The sequence below is a fragment of the Drosophila suzukii genome, chromosome 3 (genome assembly GCF_043229965.1).
Source record: "Drosophila suzukii chromosome 3, CBGP_Dsuzu_IsoJpt1.0, whole genome shotgun sequence".
NCBI lineage: Eukaryota > Metazoa > Arthropoda > Insecta > Diptera > Drosophilidae > Drosophila > Drosophila suzukii.
In genome coordinates this window covers 22909323-22930940 of record NC_092082.1, presented here as the reverse complement: position 1 = coordinate 22930940, position 21618 = coordinate 22909323, and the positions used below count along the sequence as shown (strand labels likewise).

Here is a 21618-nt window from a genome sequence, read left to right as displayed (position 1 = left end):
CAAGTTACCATTCGAATTTTATAATTTTACAATCCATTAAAAAGTAGATATTACAAGTTGTAATCTTTGTTTGCAAAGCAAGTATATTTCGATATAAACTACAATAACTCCATATAAAATATATAATATATATATTTTTACAACACCTATAAATAAATTATATATAAACAATTTTAGATTATAATTTAACTGTCCTAAGACGAGTTCTATAAATAATAACCTTACGTGGTAAAACAATAATTTATAATCTCAGATGATGCTTGTTCAAAAGACATTCAGTTGCCAGAGAAAAGTCTGGGAGAAATCCTTTAGAAGAATTTGTCCCGCTCGAAGTTGAGGATTCGCAACATGCCGTGTTCTGCGCCAATGGCCACCCAAGTGTGAGCAGGCGAATTCCAATTGCAACGAACGCAATTGGATCTAGTCAGGGCCAGGGAGTGTAAGTTTTGTGGTCGACGCTGAGCGCTCAGGTATTCGGATTTTCGACTATGGGGCTCAGGCACCAGCGGATTGATTTGCACCCCATAGTCCCGGATAAACTCCTCTGCACTGATGGGATCCTTGGGCTTAGGAGAAGTCTCGCCAAGATGATGCAGCTCGGTAGTGGATACAGCTCTTGTGTTGACCGCAGACTTTAGCAGTGCAGGACCACAGTTGAGGTCTCGCACATCCAAGAACACTAGGTCACCGTTGTCCGTTACGAACACCATATGATTTTGCTGACAATTCGAGTGCATGTCACGTATTGTCGTCAGTGTTCCATCAAGGGTCCTGTGCTCGAATTGTATTCCCGACACACTAACTGCTATCGAACGACTGAAGTCTGCAAACGAATTTCTCATAAGTCTTAAAGAGGCATTGGTCACAAAAAATATAGCTTACGTGAACTGCTGACGACTAGTGTTTCCCAAATAGGAGACCAGGTTAAAGTAGCCATGTATAGATTGCAGATAGGGTCTTGTGTCAGTATGAAAGGTTTCGACCAGTTCGCAATATCATAGATTTTTAATTGACGTATTGAAGTGCCAACTGCAAGCCAACGCGGTCCATTATTGTCGTAATGAAGATCCATAACTAAGGGAAAAATCAAATTAATTTGAAAAATTTACTTAGTGTAACTGTAGTGATGGAACTTACATTGGATATTCCGCTCGCCTATGTAAAAGAAATGCACAGGCACAAAGTAGGTCTGATTGTTCCGGATAATACAATTGATATTGTCTTCCACGCTAATGTCCCAAAACGCCATGTAGCCACTGCTATAGCCCGTAGCTATGAAATTGTGTCCCAAAGACTGTCAGGAAAGTTACTATTTTATTTCACAAAGAAAAACACAAGTATAGTTTAGAAACTTACCTGCGACCAACAAATTTTGGTGCACTGATCCTGAACAGGATTGTTCACATCCAAACTGAGTATAATCAAGGCTTTGGGTTGAATTACAACGTTATCCTCTGCGTTCTCATCTTTTTCCAGCTCCAAAGGCAGCGCATAAATGCAGACATCACTCAAGGAATTCGCCACAGCCAAAAGACCCAAACGATTCGATGTTGTATCATAACCCCCACTGGGCAAAAAGCAGAAACTGTTGACTGGCCCATGGGTCACACGAATTCCATAATGAAGCTCCGGCCGAATGGTCCATGATTTGTTCGTCTGTTTGCCGGCAGAAACCGTGCATTTCAGCAGCATCAAGAGGGCATCTTCATCCTTTAATTTGGTGTGCCTTGCAAAGGATTTCATCTTTGGACGCAGGGAGCAAAGCAAATACTGATTCGTAACTTTTGGTGGTAGCGGCACCCAGGCGAGTTGTTTAATAGACTGCCCCAGATAGCCCACATATTCACCTGCAAATTAAGATATATTGATTAAGTCTACATTTCTGTATCGTTACTTATACGTACCTTCTTTGTTGAAGCCCTCAAACGGAGTCAATTGCTTCCATTCGTCTTCGTTGGTTATTTTACCATACGCATAGCGCATGGATGCCGTCTCCTTAGAGGGCAGCAAAGCATTAGCCGCCTGTGGAGAAACCTTCGCAAAGCTTGGCAGCAGTTGGGTGAACAACACATCAGCGTTATAATTAAGGTGCACACTTGAAAATACAATCCAAATTTTAATAACGGTCAATAAGTTATCCCTGACTAACTTACAATTCGTTCCATTTATGAGTCGCCCTAGCCTCCAAGTGGTGATATCGTGAGAGTACTGTAGTGTATAAAATTTGTTAATTGCAGTTTCTACTCATCATTGGGGTTCTACTCACAAGGCTTCTGCTGACATTCTCCCAGATTAACTGCCCGTTTAAACGTCCTCTTCCTGTCAATGTCTCCACGTCTGCTTGATTTCTTTCGTTTGGTTGTAGAAGAGTTTTCACCCAGGCTGCCCTCATCCTCGGAGCTTAAGGAGTCCTCATTGGAGTCAACTCCTTCCGAATCATATTCCTCAGACGACTCCTTATCCTTGGTCATATCGTAGTCCGAGGAATCGCCATCGAAATCGTTTTTGGCGGAACTCTCTTCCCCCGGCTTATGCAAAGTCAGATGCTCTCCTATTTTCTTTAATTTTGTTTCAGCCCTGAAAAATAAATGAATGGAATTAGATCTCAAAACAGCGTTATTCTCAACCACTTAATAAACTTACTTGATGGTAGATTTCCGTTTGGCACGGCCCGCATTGCTGTACACCGGTTCACCAACATTTCCTTCTGCAGGCTCCAAATCTTCATCATTCCGGGAAGCATGGCGTTTTGGACAGGTTCGTATATGGCTCGGTAGTGAGAGTTTGGTATAAGAGCGTTGGCAGAAATCGCACTGCAGGCGCTGCTTATTTCCACAACCCTCCAGGTGAAGCATCATGCCCAGGTAAGATCCCAGTTGGTGATTGCATAGTCGACATTTTAGCTTTTCGCCGCTATTCTGGAGATAATTCTTCATCATGTTCATCACTGAAGTACGCGTGATTTTCTGCAAATGGATTGTGGTTAGAATCTTATTTTTAAAGTTGATGGTAGGTTAACGCACCATGGGTGTTTCTCCCACAAGCCAACCGACTCCATAATGCTCTCCTAGATGGCGAAGCCAATTGTTCTTATCGCTGCGAGCCAAACACAAGCCACATTGCTGAGGACCCTCACCCTTGCCATCTTCTGTTAAGATTTCTTCCGTGTCCAACTGTTCTCGCTTTCTTATTAGCAGCAGCCGCAGATTAAAGTCCACTACGCTTACGGTTTCCGAACTCTCTTCAGTCTTCTGTTTCTTGGCTGACTCCGAATCCAAATCAGAAGGTGCAGCGCGCTTTCTTCCCCTTTTTGATGGAACCTTTGGCTCTTCACACATGGGTGAAATCGTCTCGCTTAAATTTGAGGTCCTGCATTTTTGTGACTTCGGAGTTGATGCTAGCACTGGTGTGGTAGCTGCATTACTTCTTCTGCCCTTCCTAGGAGCAGACTCGGGAATTGCATTTTCTTCGGAGGCACTAACTGATGAGATGGGAGTATCTGGTGGGACTGAACCGTAACGAGATGGAGTCTTCCGTTTAACCCGCGCCACCAAAGAATCAGCTTCCACTAGGTGAGGTTCAGCTGGTGGTATAGACACCACTGCCGGCTGAGTTTCTGCTGGAGGTAATGCCTTTGAATTGATAGTGGATCTTTTCCCCCTTGACTTTTTAGATGTTGTTGGCTGGATAGGTTCATCTGCGGCTTGAGCTGTTTCATTTTTAATCTCGGTAAAGGATTCTTCTGGACTGAAGTCAGGTTTTGGAGGCGGCTCGACTTCAGGAACTGGTGGAACTGTTACTTTCGGTGTCCTACTTCGGGATTGGCGTTTTTTCTTTGTTTTTACAGAATTTGTTGCCTGGTTTGGTTCTTCGGGGGCTTTAACTTCGTCCAGTTTATCTTGTAAATCCGAATTCAAAGTGTTTTCCTTAGTTTCTACAACGTCTTCAGTATGGACAACATGGGGAACTAGTTTTGGCGATTTACTTCGAGATTTTCGGCTTCCTTTCGGACTGAGATTTTCTTTTGGTTCCACGGAAGCTATAACTGTGGCCATCATAACATTCCCTGAATCTTTATTAACAGTGTCGGATACATTTTCAGGCTCAGAAACTGTGGGAGTTATTGAAGCTGGCGCAACTTTACTAGAACGGGACTGTCTTTTTCTTTTTGGTCTTTGGGAACTATCCGCTTCATTCGCTTCCTCTGAACCTTTAACTGGTTCATTTTCGGTAACAGAAGGTACGGTAACTAACGGAACTTGTAGCTTTGGCGTTTTACCCCGAGTTTTCCGCTTTGTATCCCCTTCCTTCCTAGAACTGGCATTCTCAGATAGAAATTCGGGATTTGCAACTGGTTCGGGTTGAATCACGGGTGGCACTTTAGATTTCGGTGTAGTGGAGCGGGATTTTCGTTTTCCTTTTGATTTTTTAGATGTTTGTGGCTCCTCAGGCGAAATTTGATCTTTAGACTTTTCCACTGAACTTATATTTTCTGCTGTTGCTGGAGGTAAATCTTTCTCAAGAGATTTCATATCGGACAGGGTTTCCTCTGGTGCTTTAAGTTCTTCTGTATCACCAGTACAAGCATCTTTATTTTCTGAATTGAGCTCTGGATTTGCCACCGCTTCAGTTTGAGTAGCTTTTATTTTTGGCGCAATACACCGAGATTTTCTTTTTCCTCTTGATTTTTCTGGTTTTTCAATGGTTTTTTCTTCCTCCTGAATTTCTATAGAATCTTTGTTTCCCATATTCTCTGCTGTCGGCGAAGGATGTATATCAGGAGCCTTCACTACTTCAAGTCTTTCCTCGGGTTCTTTAATTTCTTCCACTTTTTTCTCAGCACTTGTTTCAGAAAGTTGCTCCGTACATTTCATTGCTTGGGGTGCAGTAAATTCTTTAGAACTACTCCGAGACTTCCGTTTTGCCCTAGACTTTATAGTATTACCAGAACCATTAATGGTTTCTTGTTCTTCCAGCTTTTCCTTTGAATCTGTATTTTCCACATGTTTCAAAATTTCAGCTGGCGGTGAAGGTACATTTATATTTTCAGACGCATTAACTTCTTCCAAGATTTCTTTTACCTCTGTGTTTTCTAAGGATGCTGGAGATTTTGAACGACTTCGCATCTGTCGTTTTTTCGTGGTTCTAATATTCGTTAAACTTTCTTTACTTGTAGAAGCTTCTCTTGGAGTTCCTATACCAGCAATTACAATTGATTTAAATGACCTTCTCCTACTCCTCCGTAATATACTGTCAGATATTGATAAATCGATTTCGTTTATCAACGCTTCTGACTGTTTTTCCTCTACAACAGAATGAGTTTTTGGCTCCGTGTCTTCGTTGGAAGGATCCAAAAATGACTCTTTATGAATATTCCTAGATGAATTGGTTTCCAAATCAGTTTTGGGAGTATCTTCAATTCTCGAATCGTCTACGGTAGGTATAATTGAACCGACAGCGGCTGTCACATCATTATTACATACTTCAGTAGATTTTTCATTTACTAGTTCATCCCAAGTAGTTGCTTTCCTTGTTGGATATTCGTCACACCTTTGGTTTCCATCCGTTGAAACGTTATCCCCAAAATCCATTGGACTTGTAGGAGCGCCATAACTGCTATTTGAATCATCGGAAAACGGTTCTACGATGGTATGCTTTTTGAAAGTATACTGGGTATCAACCTCGGAATTCTTAACTGGACCACGTGTCTCTGCAGACTGCTGCTCCTCCTCAGTCTCGTCGTAATCGGGAGTTGCGTCATCGCTTATGTCCGTTTCGTTGATCTTCATTTGTTTAACTCGCTTGCTTCGTACAGGAGTTTTGGAACGCTTTTCATCTTTGTCATCGAAGCCCAGAAATATGGAACCATCATCATCACTTGTGCTGGAAGTGGGTATGCGACCACCCACATTTGCACTAACTGGATGGAGAAATTCAAAATGATTTAGGGTTTCTTGTGCATTTTTCTGCGACACTTTTGAGGATCTTTTGCTGAGAACAGGTCGCGTTTTGACAAGTTTTTTGCGGGGTACTGGTTTTGTTGGTTCTTCTAATTTAGGTGTTGGCGATAACTTCTTGATTTGGGGAATCACCTTTTCGGCGGTCAAGTGCCCAAGTAAATTTTGTACTCCTGTGACATTAGGCGAGCTATAGGCACTGGAATCTAACTCGCTGGACTCCTTGCGAAATGGCAATTGAGCCTCGCCTTGGGGCATAGGTGGATCCTGTGAGAGGACTTCTATTAGGGAGACAATACTTTTTGATGTTGCGGGTTGTGAATCCTCAAGGGCCTCATGACTACTGCTCTTTGTACTGGCTTTACTTTTGGGCATTTTAGGTGGATGATACAATTGGGTTAGATCTCGTTCAGTGGATGATTTGGTTGTAATTTCTTGTTCTTCCTGGATATTCATTATTGTTTTTTCGACTTCCTCTTCTTCGGGTGGAATATTTGCAGAATCTTCTTCATGTGGACTAGCAACTTCTACTCGGGACTCAATGACTTCTTCTTCATCTGCTGGCACCTTTGAATTGTTTTTAGCACTAGATAAATTAAGATTTACTTTGTCTGAGCTAAGGCTATCAGAATTGACTATTACCTCGATTGCTGCGACTCCGTAACGGTCCTCCAGCAAGCTGTGATCGTTAGCCGTCGTCTGCTCATCGTCCTCCTCAAATTCTAGCTTTGTCTTCTTTGCTTCAAAGGGCTTTGGGATGCTTGGTCTTTTTGTACGTTGCACTAAATTAATTTTAGCTTTTTTGGATCTGATAGATGCCCTTTTTACGGGCATGGTCTCCTTTACTGGCTCTGGATCGGAAACTGACTTGATCTCCTCTAAAGGCCCTACAGAATCTTTTAACTTTTCAGGTTCTCCTGCCACTGTTGAGGGTAAGTCTAGATTAGCTGTTCCCTCTTTGGCTTCATCAAGAGTTCTTGTTTCAGTTTCAATCTTACCGGGAGGATTTGGTAAGTTGACTTGCACATTTGTCTCCTCCGGAACTGAATCTGCAACACCTTCTACATCCAGCGATGACATATCCATGGTGGCCACACTGCTTTGCATCATCATCGCATTTGGACTGATGCGTAGAATGTTTGTACTGTTTACATCTAAAGTAGCGTGCAGTATATTCATATCATCCAATTTGACAATCTTTCCAATAGGCAAATCGTCCTCAAGCAGGGGAGACTCCTTAACGGGCGACACGCCAGTAAAATCGTTTTCAGGCTGGGGAGACTTTTTGGCGGGCGACGCACCAGTAAAAGAACAACTACCTCCCCCAAAAAGAGCGTTTAATCTTTGTTCCTCCGGCGAAAGTTCCATGAAGCTGCTTTCGTCTAGATCTTTCTCTGCAGTCAGTTGGGCTATAAAATCCACTGCGGACTGGACTTTTTGCACTGGTGATGAAGCCACCTGAGAATTTGACTTGATGTTACACACTGGTGAAGTGGGCGCTGAACAATTCGAAGCGCTTGGCTCCGTAGTAGGCCTTACAGGAAGCTCATCTAGTTTTGAAGCTGAAGGAACATAAGGAGGCAAGTCGGGATGGCTAAGTTCTGAAGATTCTTTTACGGTTAACTCCTTCGTTTCATAAGTCGAAGGAATACAGACTGGCAAGTCAAGATAACTAGGTTCCATGGACACATCCCCCTGCAAGTTTTCTGGTTCGGGCAAGACAACAGCGACAGATGCTGCGTTTGCCCCATCTGTAGATTCTCCTATTTGCGGGGTCAAAGAAATATATTCCGAAGTTTTTTTTTCAGGATATTGTATTGCTTCAGAAGAGGCCGAGGCTGGTTCTGTCCGCTCCGGTGTTGGGGGAATATATACAGGGAAATCAAGAGAGTTTGGAACTGTGTTCACTTCTTCCGTTTCCAAAGTTGATGAAATGCACCCTGCGTGTTTGATCGGGCTTGATTTATTAGCCATCTCTTTACAATATTCTTTTGGTTCAGATGTAGCAAGAAGAAGCGTGCTTGATGTCTCAGATACAGATCCAGGCAACTGTTCAGGCTCAGGAGCTGATGGGATATACACTGGCAAGTCTATTGACTCCTCTTCAGGATGGTCCTTTGCAACTGTAGTTGCATATGATTGAAGAGGTGAAATATCTGCCGGTATTGGATTTGATTGAAGAGGTGAAATATCTGCAGGTAATGGCTTTGATCGAAGATTTGAACCAGTACAAGGTGACAATTCGCTGATTTTATTTAAACCAGCACTATGTACTGGAACGGTGTTTTCCTCAACAGTTTGTGGAGCAAACAGTGGAGTATGTTTTCTTTGAAGTATTGAGTTAATGGCAAAAGACGTTTCAATTGGAGGAGAAAAGTCCTTTGAATTAAGTGGCTTCAGTGTTTGCGGGAGTTTAACCTGCTCCGCCTGATTACGAATCTCTTTAGCCATCTCGGCCAGCTTCTCCTTCGATACTTTTAGCTTATTGGCGTTCATAATAACCTTGCCCCTGATCTTTTTGGATTGGATAGTGGGTTGAACGGGTGTTTCGGTAGATTTCACCTGTATCACAGTGGTTGTCACTGGAGCATTTGGCAGTCGCAGCCCACTTAAATCAATCTTCTCGTTGGGTGCCAACACCTTGTTCTCTAGCACAATCAGTGGTGGTGAAGGGCTTTTGTGGAGTCGTATGGGAACTGCAGTAGCTGATTGAGCTATCGAAACTTGTGGAGGTGGCTGGTACGAATGATGTTGGGGAGGAAGTTGAGAGGAATAATGCGGTGGTTGCTCTACCGGGATCCTTTGGGGACTTTGTGAAACTTGCTGGATTGAAAACTGTGCAGGCTGCTGTTCAGGAGTAGATTTCTGATTCATCAGCGGCTTGTTACTCGATCCGCACAAGTCTCGATGTTTGGGCAGTTGATTCACAAGATTGAGCAGCAGTGGTGGCTGCTTTTGGCGGACAGTCAAGTCCGCCTTTGCAATAGGCACAGAGAAGGCTGCAGGAGATGCAGCGATTCCTACACTGCGAGGAGCTGAACACTGGGGAGAAGATGTTGGCAACTTAAAAGCTGCCTTGGAGGTTGTCGGCTGCTGGGGCTGCGTGCCGATAGCCATGGCCTTGTTAAGTATCCTGTTCTTTAATAGCGCCTTGACTTGCTTCGAACGGTCGCCATCCGTCGGATTAGGGATCGGCTGGATCGGCACCGTTTTTTCGATAAATTCCGAGATCATAATACGTTTTACTAAGGGTTGCGGCTCTGTAAAGTAAGAAATTAAATCATTCGATTAAAAATGCTTTGGTTGATAATATCCAATAAAATGTTTTTATATAATCTATAATCCACAATAAAATTGTTGTAACAAATAGGTTTTAGTTAAGAGTACTTAAATTTAAAAAAAATGTAAATATGATTATGATAAAAACTACTTCTAGTCTACTTAGTTGTATAACGGCTGTACAGAAAATTGAAACCGCCCCTATAGAGCTAAAATTAATTTGAAAACGGAAATAAAACACTTCTATAGTAAAAGATGCATATCACCATTATGCAAACAGTAAATTAAGCTGTATGAAGCTTTTACATACATAAAAGAAAAACAATCGCACACACAAATGGCAGTTGACCATGCCGGGATTTGAACTCGGGCCAAAAAGCGAACTATGTCTCCTCACATCGACACTTCGTCCCTAACCTCATTTGCAGCGCGCACTTACAGGTTGGGCCATCGAAAGAATATAGACGGGAGTGGCGAAAGTGTCTCTTGAATCTAGTTTAGAGGATGGGTATTCAAAAAAAAATAATCCACCTATGCACGCGCATTATAGTTTATGAATTCTAGGGGTTTTGTTTATTTTTGTCGGTATAATGTCACTTTAAATTTTTAAACATTTAATTTTAGATTTTGTTACTAAAAACTTTGTTTGCAAAATTTTATCGATATAAAATGTTTATTAATATAATTTAGTATTAGCATGACATTTAAAATCGATTAGACCAAGTTTTTATAAACACTATATTAAATATTTAAAATTTAACAAAAACTAAATTTAAATATTTAAAATGTTAAGTGTAATTTTTAAATGTTTAAATTAATTTGATTACATAATTATTTCAAATATGTGTTATAAATATACCGAACAAAAATTTACAAAATACCCTAAAATTTTCAGACTATAATCACCATGCTCAGGTGGTTTATTTGGTTTATAACGCTTTGAAAACTAAGAGACAAACTTCTCATCCGGGCAAGTAACCCCCTCCAAAGGTATTTTATACTGTGTATATAAAATTGTAAGTTGAGGTTAAATTATATAAAGCTTAGTACGCTAAGCTTTAAATGTTTTTAAAACTAAAAAATATATACTTTTTATAAAAAAATCTATTTTAACATCTTAAAGTTAATATTTTATTTACAATTTTAACTCGAGTTTTGTATTATATAAACAGTTTCTACCATAAAGGATGAACCAATCGAATGAACCCCCCTATTTTTACTAACCCTCTTGAGGGTAGTTGATTAGTATACTTTAAACTATAAAAGAAAAATATAATATTTTGGAAGATGTAAAAATGGAAAGCATTCGCCGTGAGACGAACCCGGGAAGAATCAGCGCAAACCACAACTCTTTGGCAATCTTTGCCGTCGCCTCTAACAACTGCGCCATCGCGTCGGTTTTCACTCGCGTGTCCCAAACTCGTACAACCAATTCAGATGATTTTGCAAAAATTGTCAAAACCCCCGACCAATTAACGGTTTTTAGAAATGCACACAGGTATAAAAAAATTAAATAAAAAGACTTTTACCAGGCTGATGCAATTGTTGCTGTTGCGACTGCAATTTGCTCTCTGCCGCGTTCGACGTCGACTGCGCAGCGGCTGAGGGGGAAGATTTACTGGATGACGGGGTGTCCACCTTCTTGGCTTCCAGTTTCTGCTTCCTCAGGACCTCGGCCAACTGCCTATCGAGTCCAGCTTCCTTTAGCTTGTTGAAATCCAGCTGAATCTTCTTAATTATCCGCTTGGGAGGAGCTGCATTTCTGGTGGCTTGTGGAGCAGGGGCCATACTGGCATTACGAGAATTTGGTTGATTAGGACTGGAGGCCACTGGCGCCGGTGGACCCATGGTAGTCTGCCTCTTAGAATCATCCATTTTGGCTACAATTTGGTTATCCCGTAAGATTGAAACACCTATTTCATGAAAATTACGACAGGAATCACAATTCTTTCACACACTTAAATTGGTTGCACGCCTTTTGTTGATCTCGTTTTCCCGTTATCCGTCACTAGCCAGGTTTTTATAAGCAATTAAAGCTCGTTTTCCTGGAGTAATTCTCCTCACCAACACTATTTTTTCATTATTTCAGACCCTTGTCTGGACATTTTTCACTTTTTTAAATTATAAAAAGAATCAAGCATGTGCATAGAGAGAACATTAATGTTATCGATGTTTTTAAAGCATCGATATTATCGTTATTACATCGATGTTTGGCAGGGAATCATCGATGTTTTTAAGACTTGATATATTCACAATAATTTATTAACATTAAGCAGGGAAGCAATTACAAGTTAAACAATGAAATAACTAAAATAATGAGAACTCACAGTATCACTGCTTATAGTTATACTCAATAGCAAAAATTGTTATTTTAAATTTAAAATTTCAAGTTTCTGAAGTTGTAAAACACTAAAATCCTGCCCACGAACTATCGGTTGCGTCTAGAACTCCCACCACTAGTAAAGTTGCGTTGACAACCCTATTCTGTACATCAAAAATTTTCCGAGAGGTTTTTCGTTTCCAGCGTGAAAGCGTTTTTTGTTTCTCACTGAGTTAAAATAAAATAAAGCCCGAATTATGGATTTCCAGAACCGCGCCGGCGGCAAGACCGGCAGCGGAGGCGTGGCCTCCTGGTCGGAGACGAACCGCGACCGCAAAGAGCGACTGCGTCAACTGGCCCTGGAGACTATAGATCTAAACAAGGATCCGTACTTCATGAAGAACCACCTGGGCTCCTACGAGTGCAAATTGTGCCTGACGCTGCACAACAACGAGGGCAGCTACTTGGCCCACACGCAGGGCAAGAAGCACCAGGAGAATCTGGCCAGGAGAGCTGCCAAAGAGGCCAAGGAGGCGCCGTCATCGCTGCTGGCGCCCGAGAAGCCGCGCGTGGAACCCAAGAAGTTCGTCAAGATCGGACGACCCGGCTACCGGGTGACCAAGCAGCGGGAACCCACCAATGGCCAGCAGTCGCTGCTCTTCCAGATTGACTATCCGGAAATTACGGAGAACATCGTTCCGCGTCACCGGTTCATGTCTGCCTACGAGCAGAAGATCGAGCCGCCAGACCGCAAATGGCAGTACCTGCTCTTCGCCTCCGAGCCATATGAGACGATTGGATTCAAAGTTCCCTCCCGAGAAGTGGAGAAGAGCGAGGGCAAGTTTTGGACGCACTGGAACCGGGACACAAAGCAGTTCTTCCTGCAGTTCGCCTTCAAGTTCGAGCCCAAGATCATGCCTCCGCCGCCCCCGAGTCTTCATCGTGCACTGGGTGGCCCACCCGGCGGATTCCCCATGCCAGGACCTCCACGTCCGGCAATGCATCCCATGTTTAATGGAGTCCCACCACCGCCACCCATGTAATCGAGCAACACATACTATTTGTTGTCCAAAGTAAAGTAATTCCTCTAAGCACACAATCCTCAGAATCAAGGACATCCGTTCAAATAATAAACAATTTTATACTTAATACAACTCGAGTGTCTTGTATTTTCGTTTCTTTCTTAAGAAATTGAAAAAATATTGCTGGCTATCTTTGTAAATGTACGACCTACAAATCGATTGCGTTTAAGGTAATTAACTTAAAACTAAACTGCTGCTTTAAGTTAGGCAATTTATAATACACTTGGCTGGGCTTCCTTCTGTCAAACGATTTTAGATCTTTTCGCGCTTCTTAAAATTTCGCTTAGAGGCACATCGGGTGATTATGTCCGAAACGTGAGGCTTGTGCTCAAAGATCTTCATCAACTGATTCTGCGCCTCGTTGATGCCATCGGTAATTATCTTGCTGCGCTGAATGTTGCCCTACAAAATGGTGTGATAGTTATTGGTTACTGGAATTAATGACATAAAAAAACGCACCTTTAGCAACTCGGTTACACGCTCCATTTCGCTGTGCTTCTCCTTGTCCTTCTCCAGATCCTGCAGCATGGTCTCAAGCCTTCCCAGGCTGACAACCTCGGATTCATTCTACATCAGAATAGTTCATTAAAAGTGCTATCCATATTTACATCTAAATTTCTTACCAAGTCCTCCATTTGTGAGCGCAAGTGGTAGATTTTCCATCCATTAATTTTGCCCTGGACATTTGGCTGATTTGCTAGATCAATAACCGTGGCCTTTCGCTCCTCCCTTGGCTTAACATCCGTATACCGATGAAAGTGGTTGTTCGCCAACTTATGCGTGGGTTTATATGTCTGTGAATCGTTGGAAATATCAGTAAAGTAATAAACAAGATGTTTTCCATTTAGCTTACATTAAGCAGCGCACAATTGCGTGGACGACGGATGACAAAGTCCACCGGATTGGCGTTCTCCTTGTTGCCCGTCACAGCGGGTGCACTGTTGCGATGGTTGGCATCGCCTGCTGTGCTATTAGGAACAGCTCCCGGCGCCGACGCTGCCACTAGTAGACCTCCATTGTTGTGTTTCTGCATGTAGGATGCGCCAGCCGGCGGCGTTGGTTCTGCACTGGGGGGAGGCAGCGACAAGGATGCCTGACTCTGGGTGGAGTGCTGGCTGTCATTTCTGGGAAATAGATACAATAATCGATTATTTAATTGCACAGACTAATTTAGTTCGAATAACCCACGTTGATCGGCGTGGCTTCTTCCTTGAGGAGCAGTCGTAGCTGGAGCTCGAGCTATTGCCAGTCCCATTCATACGCGTTCCCGCCTGCTGTTGCATTTGGGTTGAGCCCACCAAATGAGGTGCCTGCTGCTGAGGTTGCTGCTGCTGTGGCGTCGGTGCTTGAACGTCCACAAAGGCACTGCTCCCACTCCGAGATCCAAGGGACGAGTGGCCAAGGTTCTGCTGCATCGATTGGTGCGAAGAGTACAACTTAAAAAGATCAAACATTTAGTAGGCTTTTTCAAAGGGCAACTATTTTTGTACCCACCTCATTGATAGGATTAAAGTGCGTGGAGTTATCACGTCCACTTGCGCCTCCAGTTGCTGGCGGATCGCCAATTCTGTCCTGCAATTGCTGATCTACACCAGGTGAGGAATTCGCCGACACTGTCGTTGAGCCATCCGAAGAAGCTGGCGAATCCGCTCTAGAATTTCTCGTTGAGGATACAGTGCCCACCGTGTTTGGCACACTAGTCACGTTACTTGCTACTCCATGGGCGACCCGCTCCCGTTCCTTCTTGGCCAACGCTTCCACAGTCAGTGCGGAGCTAACTGATTGAGGCACTGCCACTGACACTGGCTGAATATTGAAAGTCGTGCCCGGAGCTGGCGGCATATTTGGTCCACTAGTATTGCTGGCCATTGAGAGTAGAGTAGGGCCCAAATTTTTGGCCGCTCTGATAGGAGAGCCGTCTGAATCCCGCTTCCGCATGAAATTGGGCACCAGAGTTCCACTTCCTGCTGCCTGTTGAGGATTGCCCGCCCCTGTTGTCACCTTCACGGAGGTATGCAACGGAATGACCATGTGCTGCGGCGGTGCACTATTTGGTCCTGCTGGTATTATCAATTGCTGGTGGCCAATAGTCCTGGTAGCCGTTCCCCCAGCTCCTGATGGCAAAACAGTGAAAGTAGCCTGTGATCCGGCTCCGGCCGATCCTGCTCCCGTGGGCGCATGGCTGGCGAAGGGCAGCGAAGACACTGACAAGCTGCTACCGCCGGCGCTGCTAACCAATTGTGCTTGTGCCTGGGTGCTCTGCGTCACCGTGGTTGTGGTCAATGATAGAACACCCGTGGAGGCGGAGGCCGGCATGGATTCGTAGTAAATCGTAGCAGCACTTCCCTTCTCATCGATCTATAAAGGAAATGCAATTTAATAATCTCAATTTCATACATTGTAGTTAAAGCTAACCTTCATCAACTGGCTCGGCGAAGCAACCACTGGATTCCAGGCGCGTTGGAAGCCAGTCACTGTTGCCCCGCTAGTGCCGGATCCATCTGTTCCAGGCGCAGACGTGGCCGGAGTCATCATCATCTTGCCCAGGGTAATGCCGCTGGCATTTTTGATGGGCGTCAGAGTTCCCGTGAGGATATTACCCCCTGGTCCCACACCTGCTCCCCTACCGCTGATCGTCAGTGGCAACACAGTGGCTCCTCCGGCCGCCGATGTGGCCCCTGCCACCGAACTCGGATTGACCACACTAGCCGAGACATTCGGTACTGGTACCGCCTGAATGCTGGCCACACCCTGCGGCGTCATCGTGGGCCCTGTGGTTCCTCCGGCGGCTGACAATTTGCCAATAGGATTGAGCTGAGTTATAGTTAACGACGGTTGTACTTTGGCGGTCATGGTAACCGGTGGTCGAATGCCTGGAAAGGGTTTTAAGGAAATATAAGATATATAAGATAAAGTGATGTTTCCAAACAAAGGAGCAAGCAATACACCCGTTAGGAAAATAGACAGAAACCCCTTCGACTCTAGATACATTTACAACATCAAGAAGATGTGACTAGCTTTATTACAAATAAAGTTTCTCTGTTACATCAAAGATGCCTTCGTCTTAACAAAACAGAGCAGAACGCCTAATTCCACAGCTCGCCGTCTATGATCTCCAAGGCCATCTTTTTGCGAAAATAGACCACGTTGTCCTGCGAAAAGGTGATTGGAGCATTTCGAGTAATGTACTCAGCAAACATACAGCTGAAAACGCCGCAGTCGTTGTTGTTTTTCTGCTGCGGTACGTTTCGGGCTTTTTCGATGCGAAAATTTCTGGTGTCGAAAGACTGATTGCGCTTATCCAACGATTCCTCTCGCAGGTATTTCTCCAGTGTATCCAGCAAGTTCTTGTTGGCTCCCCCCTTCGAATCATAGTATAGGATCGTCTTTTTACGCATATCGACTATGGCCATGGTCCAGTGAACGCCTTTGCAGTGGACAGGAATCAGTATGATGTCCTTGCTGAGAATATCAACCTTCCGTGTCCAGCGTTTTACGCCCTCGAAACCACTCTGCAGCAGACGTGGCATAAAGAAAGTGTTCATGGAGTAAACACTGGGCAGCTGGCCTGATCGCTTTTCCGAGCGAGCGATCAACAAGTTCATGTAGAAGTTGATTACTACGTCGTTGAGCCATCTGCCTCCAATTAGGATTTTAATGTCGCTGAGGTGGACATCCAGTTTGAACTTAGAAACAACGAATTCCTCGGGATGGCCTTCTTTTAATTCCATTAAACGACTCAGATGCTCGTTGGTCAGCTGAGGGAACTCCTCCTTTTCATCCAACTCATCCTCGCTTATAGTGATGAGCCTGGGACGATTCAAGGGTTCTTGGGTCGGCTGGGCGAACTCCTCGTTTTCGTTTTCATCTGATTTACCTTCGCTGATGATAATGGACTCGGAAGCGGTCACCTCTTCTACTTCCGATTCATCCTCGCTGATGATGAAGGACTCGATAGCGGTCACTTCTTCTGATTCATCATCGCTGACGATGAAGGACTCGATAGCGGTCACCTCTTCTTCTGATTCATCATCGCTGATGACGATGTGTTTAGTAAGCTGAGCGAAATCCTTATTTTCTTCGGATTCGTCCTCGCTGATGAGGATGGTCTCGGGGCGATTTAGTGTCTTATTGGTCAGCAGAGCGAAGCCTTCTTTATTTTCCGACTCATCCTCTTTGGTGATAATGGACTCAGGGGTAAGTCCGCAGTTCTTTAACTTATTCTTGCGCATTTCCTGCTCGAAGGCACGGCGTTCATCCTCGGTTCTTTTAGCTTCGAAAAGTGCTTGTGCCACAAATATTTTAAATTTCTTGCTCTTTTGCAAAGCTTGCTTTCTGAACTGCTCGATATAGTCATCCTTCAAAAACGCGCAGCTGTTGATGCGACGTTGTCGGGCACTTTTGACAACATAAGGTAGTGATTTGCGCTTCGGTTGTTCCAGGGACTTCTTTGTTGCAATAGGCCTTGCTTTTGGGTTGTTGCCGGATGGATAACGGTTAAAAATGAGAAGTCGTTCAAGAGCCAGAATAATGTCCTCCACTCTTTCCAGTGGATAAGAACTTGTCGAAGGGTTTCCATTTGGCCGGGCTTCAGGTCGAGTAGGTTGCAGCGAATGTGGATTCGGCATGTCGCATTCATTACGGAGAAGATTTAGGTAACGCTCACGCTCGATGAACTGCCCCTCCAGGGCCAGCAAGCTGTAATTAGCTTGGTTTGCCATTGTTTCGGGGGTAATCGAATCCTCAAGAAGCTCGTTTCTTAAAAAGTTTAGATAATGAGTTATCCACGCACTGAAACTTGGTCGGTTGAGAATCCTAGCTCGCGTTCTTTAGGTTCTTGGTAAAACTGATTGTTGGCTCGACGCTCCTCTTTGGAACTCGATCTCTTTTCCTTTTTAGATCCGAAAACCGTCTCGTTGGGGTCTGTTAATCCTCCTTAATGCATCTAACAATCGAATGTGAAGTTGACTAGCCAATAGGGCTTATATAAAAGTAAGTCATTTACTTTCTTCAAAATGACATTTAGTTCACTGCTTTCTAGATGTCAAATTAACATGGCAGAACCCTATAAACATACATACATGCTGTAAACTATTTAGTGTTACGCAACTAATTTTCTAGAACAGTCTGGATATTCCCAAAACTTATAATTTGCTTAAGTGTTGAAAGATCAACAACCCTAAATTTTTCCTGTTGAATTTTCAATCAGCTGTAACCAGTTGTCCAATTTGTTTAAGTAAAAACGTATATAATTCTTTTTTACTGGAGATATTAAAAAGTTACAGAGTTGGCATGGCTCTTTAATTAAATAAGGTGACAACTCTGGTCCTCAGCAATTCAACAGTTTCGAGGTTTGGGGAATACCCTAAGTTACTTTTTTACTGTAATTTGTCTTTGTTTATATTATCTGTATATTTAAATCAGTGGTCGGAAGCGGCCTATCTAGTGAGCATAGGGAAGTGTTCTGCCCATCCTCTGCTCGCTCACGTATAACGTACATGTTCGTGTGACTTCGGCATGGGTCATCGGGTCATTTTTTCTCAACTTCGGCGCGCTTTTTTGTTGCTGCGGCAGAGGATCTCAGTGCAAAGCAGAGAAACGTCTCGCTACAGCACGCCGCGCGCAAACTTCGTGTTTGTTACACTCACACTAATGCACGGCAAACTTGTGATGGTATGTGTGTGCCGGCCACTGATTTAAATAGATCCGTTGTACAATGTACATAAGGGTCAATGCCTTCTTGCGAAAAAAAGCTTTTTGAATTCAGCTTTCTTTCTGCGATTTCCCTAACTTCCTTTGAAGCTTGCCCCTTTTTTTCCACCATCCCCACACTGGGTATACAACTTACCCATCTTAGCCGCCGCGGTGGTGCTCATCAAGAAGGGTTGCAGCATCACATTCCCGGCCAAACGGGCACCGGATCCGATAATCTGCTGAGCCGTTCCCGTCGCAGGCTGCTGCAGTTGGATGATCCGAGTGGTGGGCAAATTAGTGGCCGTCAGGGCAGTTCCTCCGGCCCCGGGACCCCGCCCGGGCGCCACTGTCGCTCCCCCAGAAACACTAACGGCCGTTGGTGAAGCTGTAACGCTGGTATTTAGCTGCGGGATGCTTGGAGCCCGGATACTTATGCTCGTGGTGTTCAGCTTGGCTCCAGGGAAAATCTTTCCCAGTGGGGTGGATCGCACATGTCGAGGTGTTACTGTGGTTCCTCCAGGAGTCGTGGTTGTTACACCACCTGTGGGCGTGGCCACAGCGAAGCGAGGATTAAATTGCTGGCCCGGATTCTGACTCACATTGGGCGTAGACACGTTGGAGGAGTAAACTAGTGTGGCCTGGTGCTGCCTCTGGGGCAAGACAGTGGCCACATAAGCCTGAGGTCCTCCTCCGCCCGGACCACCGGCCTGCTGTGGCGTCAAGGGCTGGCCAGCCGAGACGGATAAAGCTAAAAAGGATCACGTTTAGAGGATTGATACAAGGCGATTACTAAATAACGACTCACCTGTTGGCGCCTGCACTGGAGTAGTGGTCACCACACTGGCATTGGATACCCCCGCGGATGTCGTTATAATCCTCTGGCGCGGCTGATGAATGGCACGTATCAGTTGTACCTGTCCCGTGGAACTCTGCATCCAGGCAGCACTATTGCTGGACGAGATCACCGCCGAAGGTGGTTGCGACGAGAGCGCCACTCCACTCCTGCTCACCGATGCAGTTGCTCCGCGAACAAATCCACCGGTTGAACTGAGAACCGTGGGGGCAGTGGGCGTCACAGTGGCCGAGGATGTGGCCCTCAGGGGCGTCACGAGCCGCTGTCCAACTCCAACGCCACCCATCTGAGTGGCCGTCACACTGGCTCGCGGCAGGTAAGTAGCCTGGGTCACGGGCCTGGTGACCGTGATAGAGGCATTTGCCACACTCCTGGCCGGAGCAGCTGGTATGGCCGTAATCTGAGTTCTTCCCGTGGCCGTGACATTCTCCAGCTGCTTAATCATGGGCATCACTACACGGACTTGCGTGGACTGGCCACCGGCTCCAATGGCTCGTATGGAGGCCGCCGTGGTCGCTTGTCCTGCACTCAGAGCAATCGGCGTGCCTCCCATGGAGGTTTGCTGAACTGGATTGGCAGCAGCCACTTTGATTGTGCCTCCGCTGAGGATCGGGGTGCCTGAAATCGATATCCCGCCGCCGCCGTCGGATTTCACGTGGGTGATCTTGGCGGCCACCGCCGGGTGCGCTGCAGAGGATGGCAAATGGGATGGCAATGAGTACTTGTTTATGACGCCGCGCAGCTGCAGGGGCGGATGTGAGTGCGATACCAGGGATGCGGATGCAGATGTGGAGCCGGTTGCGGATGCGGTTAACGATCCAGTGGCTGCCAATGATGATGATGGTGGATATATAGACGGCAGCAATGACAACGATGGCAGTGCATGGGGATGCAGTTGTTGGGTGCGTATCTTAATGGTTTTCAGGGGGGCTGTGCGGGTGGCAGTGTGTGGCTTCGTGAGATTTCGTTAAAAGGTCCACATGGAACACGAACAATGGACGGACAGGATAAGTTAGGGAGCAATATTTTTGTTCTCACTTTGTAGGAAGGCCTTTTAATTTGAAAAAAAAAATCATTTATCAACCTTGTCAAACCCGGGTTAATTATAAAAATATTAATCTAATTTTTTTTTTTAATTTTAAACAGATTGAAACGTTTGTTTACAAAGTTTACAAAATTGGGTTCGATATTTAAAACATAATATTTTTGAATTTAATTAAACTCAACATTAAGGACATTTTAATCAAAACAAGGTTTTAGAGGAAACGAATGGAAATTATGAGTTAAAACCTTCTTTTAGGTAAATATGCTGACAAAGAATATACGTAAGTATAAAAAATATATAAAACAAAGTTTGATTTTAAAAATTATTTAATATTAAATTTATTGATTTTATTGTTCCGTTGATTATATCAAAATCAAACAAATATATATTTGTTTTTTTCGAATTTTTTAAGAAACTAACTTATTTGAGCTTCAAGACAAGGACAATTTCAGGGCTGTTGGCAACCCTGACACAACAAAACAAACACATACACACACAGTGACACAGAGAGAGAACAGCTTTTGCTGCGAAGTAAGGCACAAAGAGGAATAGGAAACAAACAGTGCGCGTATGGGAGAGCAAAAGAGAGGTGCACAAATGTTATGTATACACACGCACACACGGGCACAATGCTAATACGTATATACACACGTAGGTATATAAATAAAGATATTCCACTTGGATATTGGCGAACTTACCTGATGGCGCTGTAGCTGTACCTCCACCGCCCACCGGCCCGCCCGCCGCGCCGCCTTCACTCGACGCACTCATTGTTCCAGCTTCGGTCTGCGATTCCTGCAAGGCACAACAATTTCGGAATCAGATCCCACCTCCACGTTTTACATGCTTTTCGCCTCCTCTCCGTCTACCCTCTCTTTCTCTTCTTATCACTGTGCCTATGTATCCACAGATTTGCTGCACACGCACGCACACGAAAACAGACGGAGAAAGGCGGTTTTTTGCTGTTTTAGGGAGGAACTTGCCTTTTGTTCTGATTAGAAGCCCTTTTAAGCCCGCCTAATAACGGATTTAACTTGCAAGCGCTTGCTCTTAATTGAACGAATTTTCCTTGTTTTTCTGCTCTTCTTTTCACTCAAAGAAGTAGTACCAATAGTTTGTGGCCAAATATTCCCGACTATCGCTTCAGCTTACCGATAGTTGTTTTAAGAATATTCAGTATTTAGCTGGGTGAAGAAAATACCAAAAGTATTCTTGGTCTGCTAATACCCACTGCACCAGCTGTTGCAATTGTAAGCGGCTTGCTGCATAAACAGCTGATCGGCTAAAAAAAACATTACGAAATAGGGTCCCACAAAGCCAATTTATTTTAAACAAAATACCTTATTTGTGTATTTATACCAGAGTTGGCATAGAACAAAAGTAGTGAT

The 21618-nt window shown here is 44.3% G+C and overlaps 4 protein-coding genes across 8 annotated transcripts; 1 reads left to right on the top strand and 3 right to left on the bottom strand.

Moving 5' to 3' along the window:
• Window positions 1–50: 50 nt before the first annotated feature.
• Window positions 51–11381, bottom strand: LOC108020840 (uro-adherence factor A). Of its 3 annotated transcripts, XM_036816262.3 has the most exons (11): window positions 10766–11381; window positions 6600–9217; window positions 3024–6524; window positions 2644–2966; window positions 2267–2577; window positions 2154–2208; window positions 1905–2095; window positions 1357–1847; window positions 1138–1294; window positions 883–1074; window positions 51–823 (listed from the first exon to the last, which is right to left on the bottom strand). In XM_036816262.3, exons 1-11 carry the CDS (start codon window positions 11109–11111, stop codon window positions 309–311), a joined length of 8700 nt encoding a protein of 2899 aa, XP_036672157.3. In that variant the 5' UTR covers window positions 11112–11381; the 3' UTR covers window positions 51–308. The 3 variants fall into 3 exon arrangements, with proteins under 3 accessions (XP_036672157.3, XP_036672156.3, XP_016944715.4); XM_036816261.3 differs by having other exon boundaries at window positions 3024–9217; XM_017089226.4 differs by lacking the exon at window positions 10766–11381 and having other exon boundaries at window positions 3024–6543; window positions 6600–6807.
• Window positions 11382–11727: 346 nt separating this feature from the next.
• On the top strand, window positions 11728–12710 carry Sf3a2 (splicing factor 3a subunit 2). Its single transcript, XM_017089221.4, has one exon. It carries the CDS (start codon window positions 11814–11816, stop codon window positions 12597–12599), a length of 786 nt encoding a protein of 261 aa, XP_016944710.1. The 5' UTR covers window positions 11728–11813; the 3' UTR covers window positions 12600–12710.
• Window positions 12694–21366, bottom strand: Sap130 (Sin3A-associated protein 130). Of its 3 annotated transcripts, none has more exons than XM_065864179.2 (11): window positions 21214–21366; window positions 20929–21025; window positions 19138–20115; window positions 18487–19080; window positions 15054–15511; window positions 14133–14996; window positions 13827–14074; window positions 13492–13762; window positions 13262–13432; window positions 13098–13205; window positions 12694–13040 (listed from the first exon to the last, which is right to left on the bottom strand). In XM_065864179.2, exons 2-11 carry the CDS (start codon window positions 20999–21001, stop codon window positions 12891–12893), a joined length of 3915 nt encoding a protein of 1304 aa, XP_065720251.2. In that variant the 5' UTR covers window positions 21002–21025; window positions 21214–21366; the 3' UTR covers window positions 12694–12890. The 3 variants fall into 3 exon arrangements, with proteins under 3 accessions (XP_065720251.2, XP_065720252.2, XP_065720253.2); XM_065864180.2 differs by having other exon boundaries at window positions 19138–20010; XM_065864181.2 differs by having other exon boundaries at window positions 19138–19872.
• On the bottom strand, window positions 15625–17398 carry LOC108007285 (sentrin-specific protease 1). Its single transcript, XM_065864182.2, has one exon. It carries the CDS (start codon window positions 17357–17359, stop codon window positions 15725–15727), a length of 1635 nt encoding a protein of 544 aa, XP_065720254.2. The 5' UTR covers window positions 17360–17398; the 3' UTR covers window positions 15625–15724.
• Window positions 21367–21618: the final 252 nt, after the last annotated feature.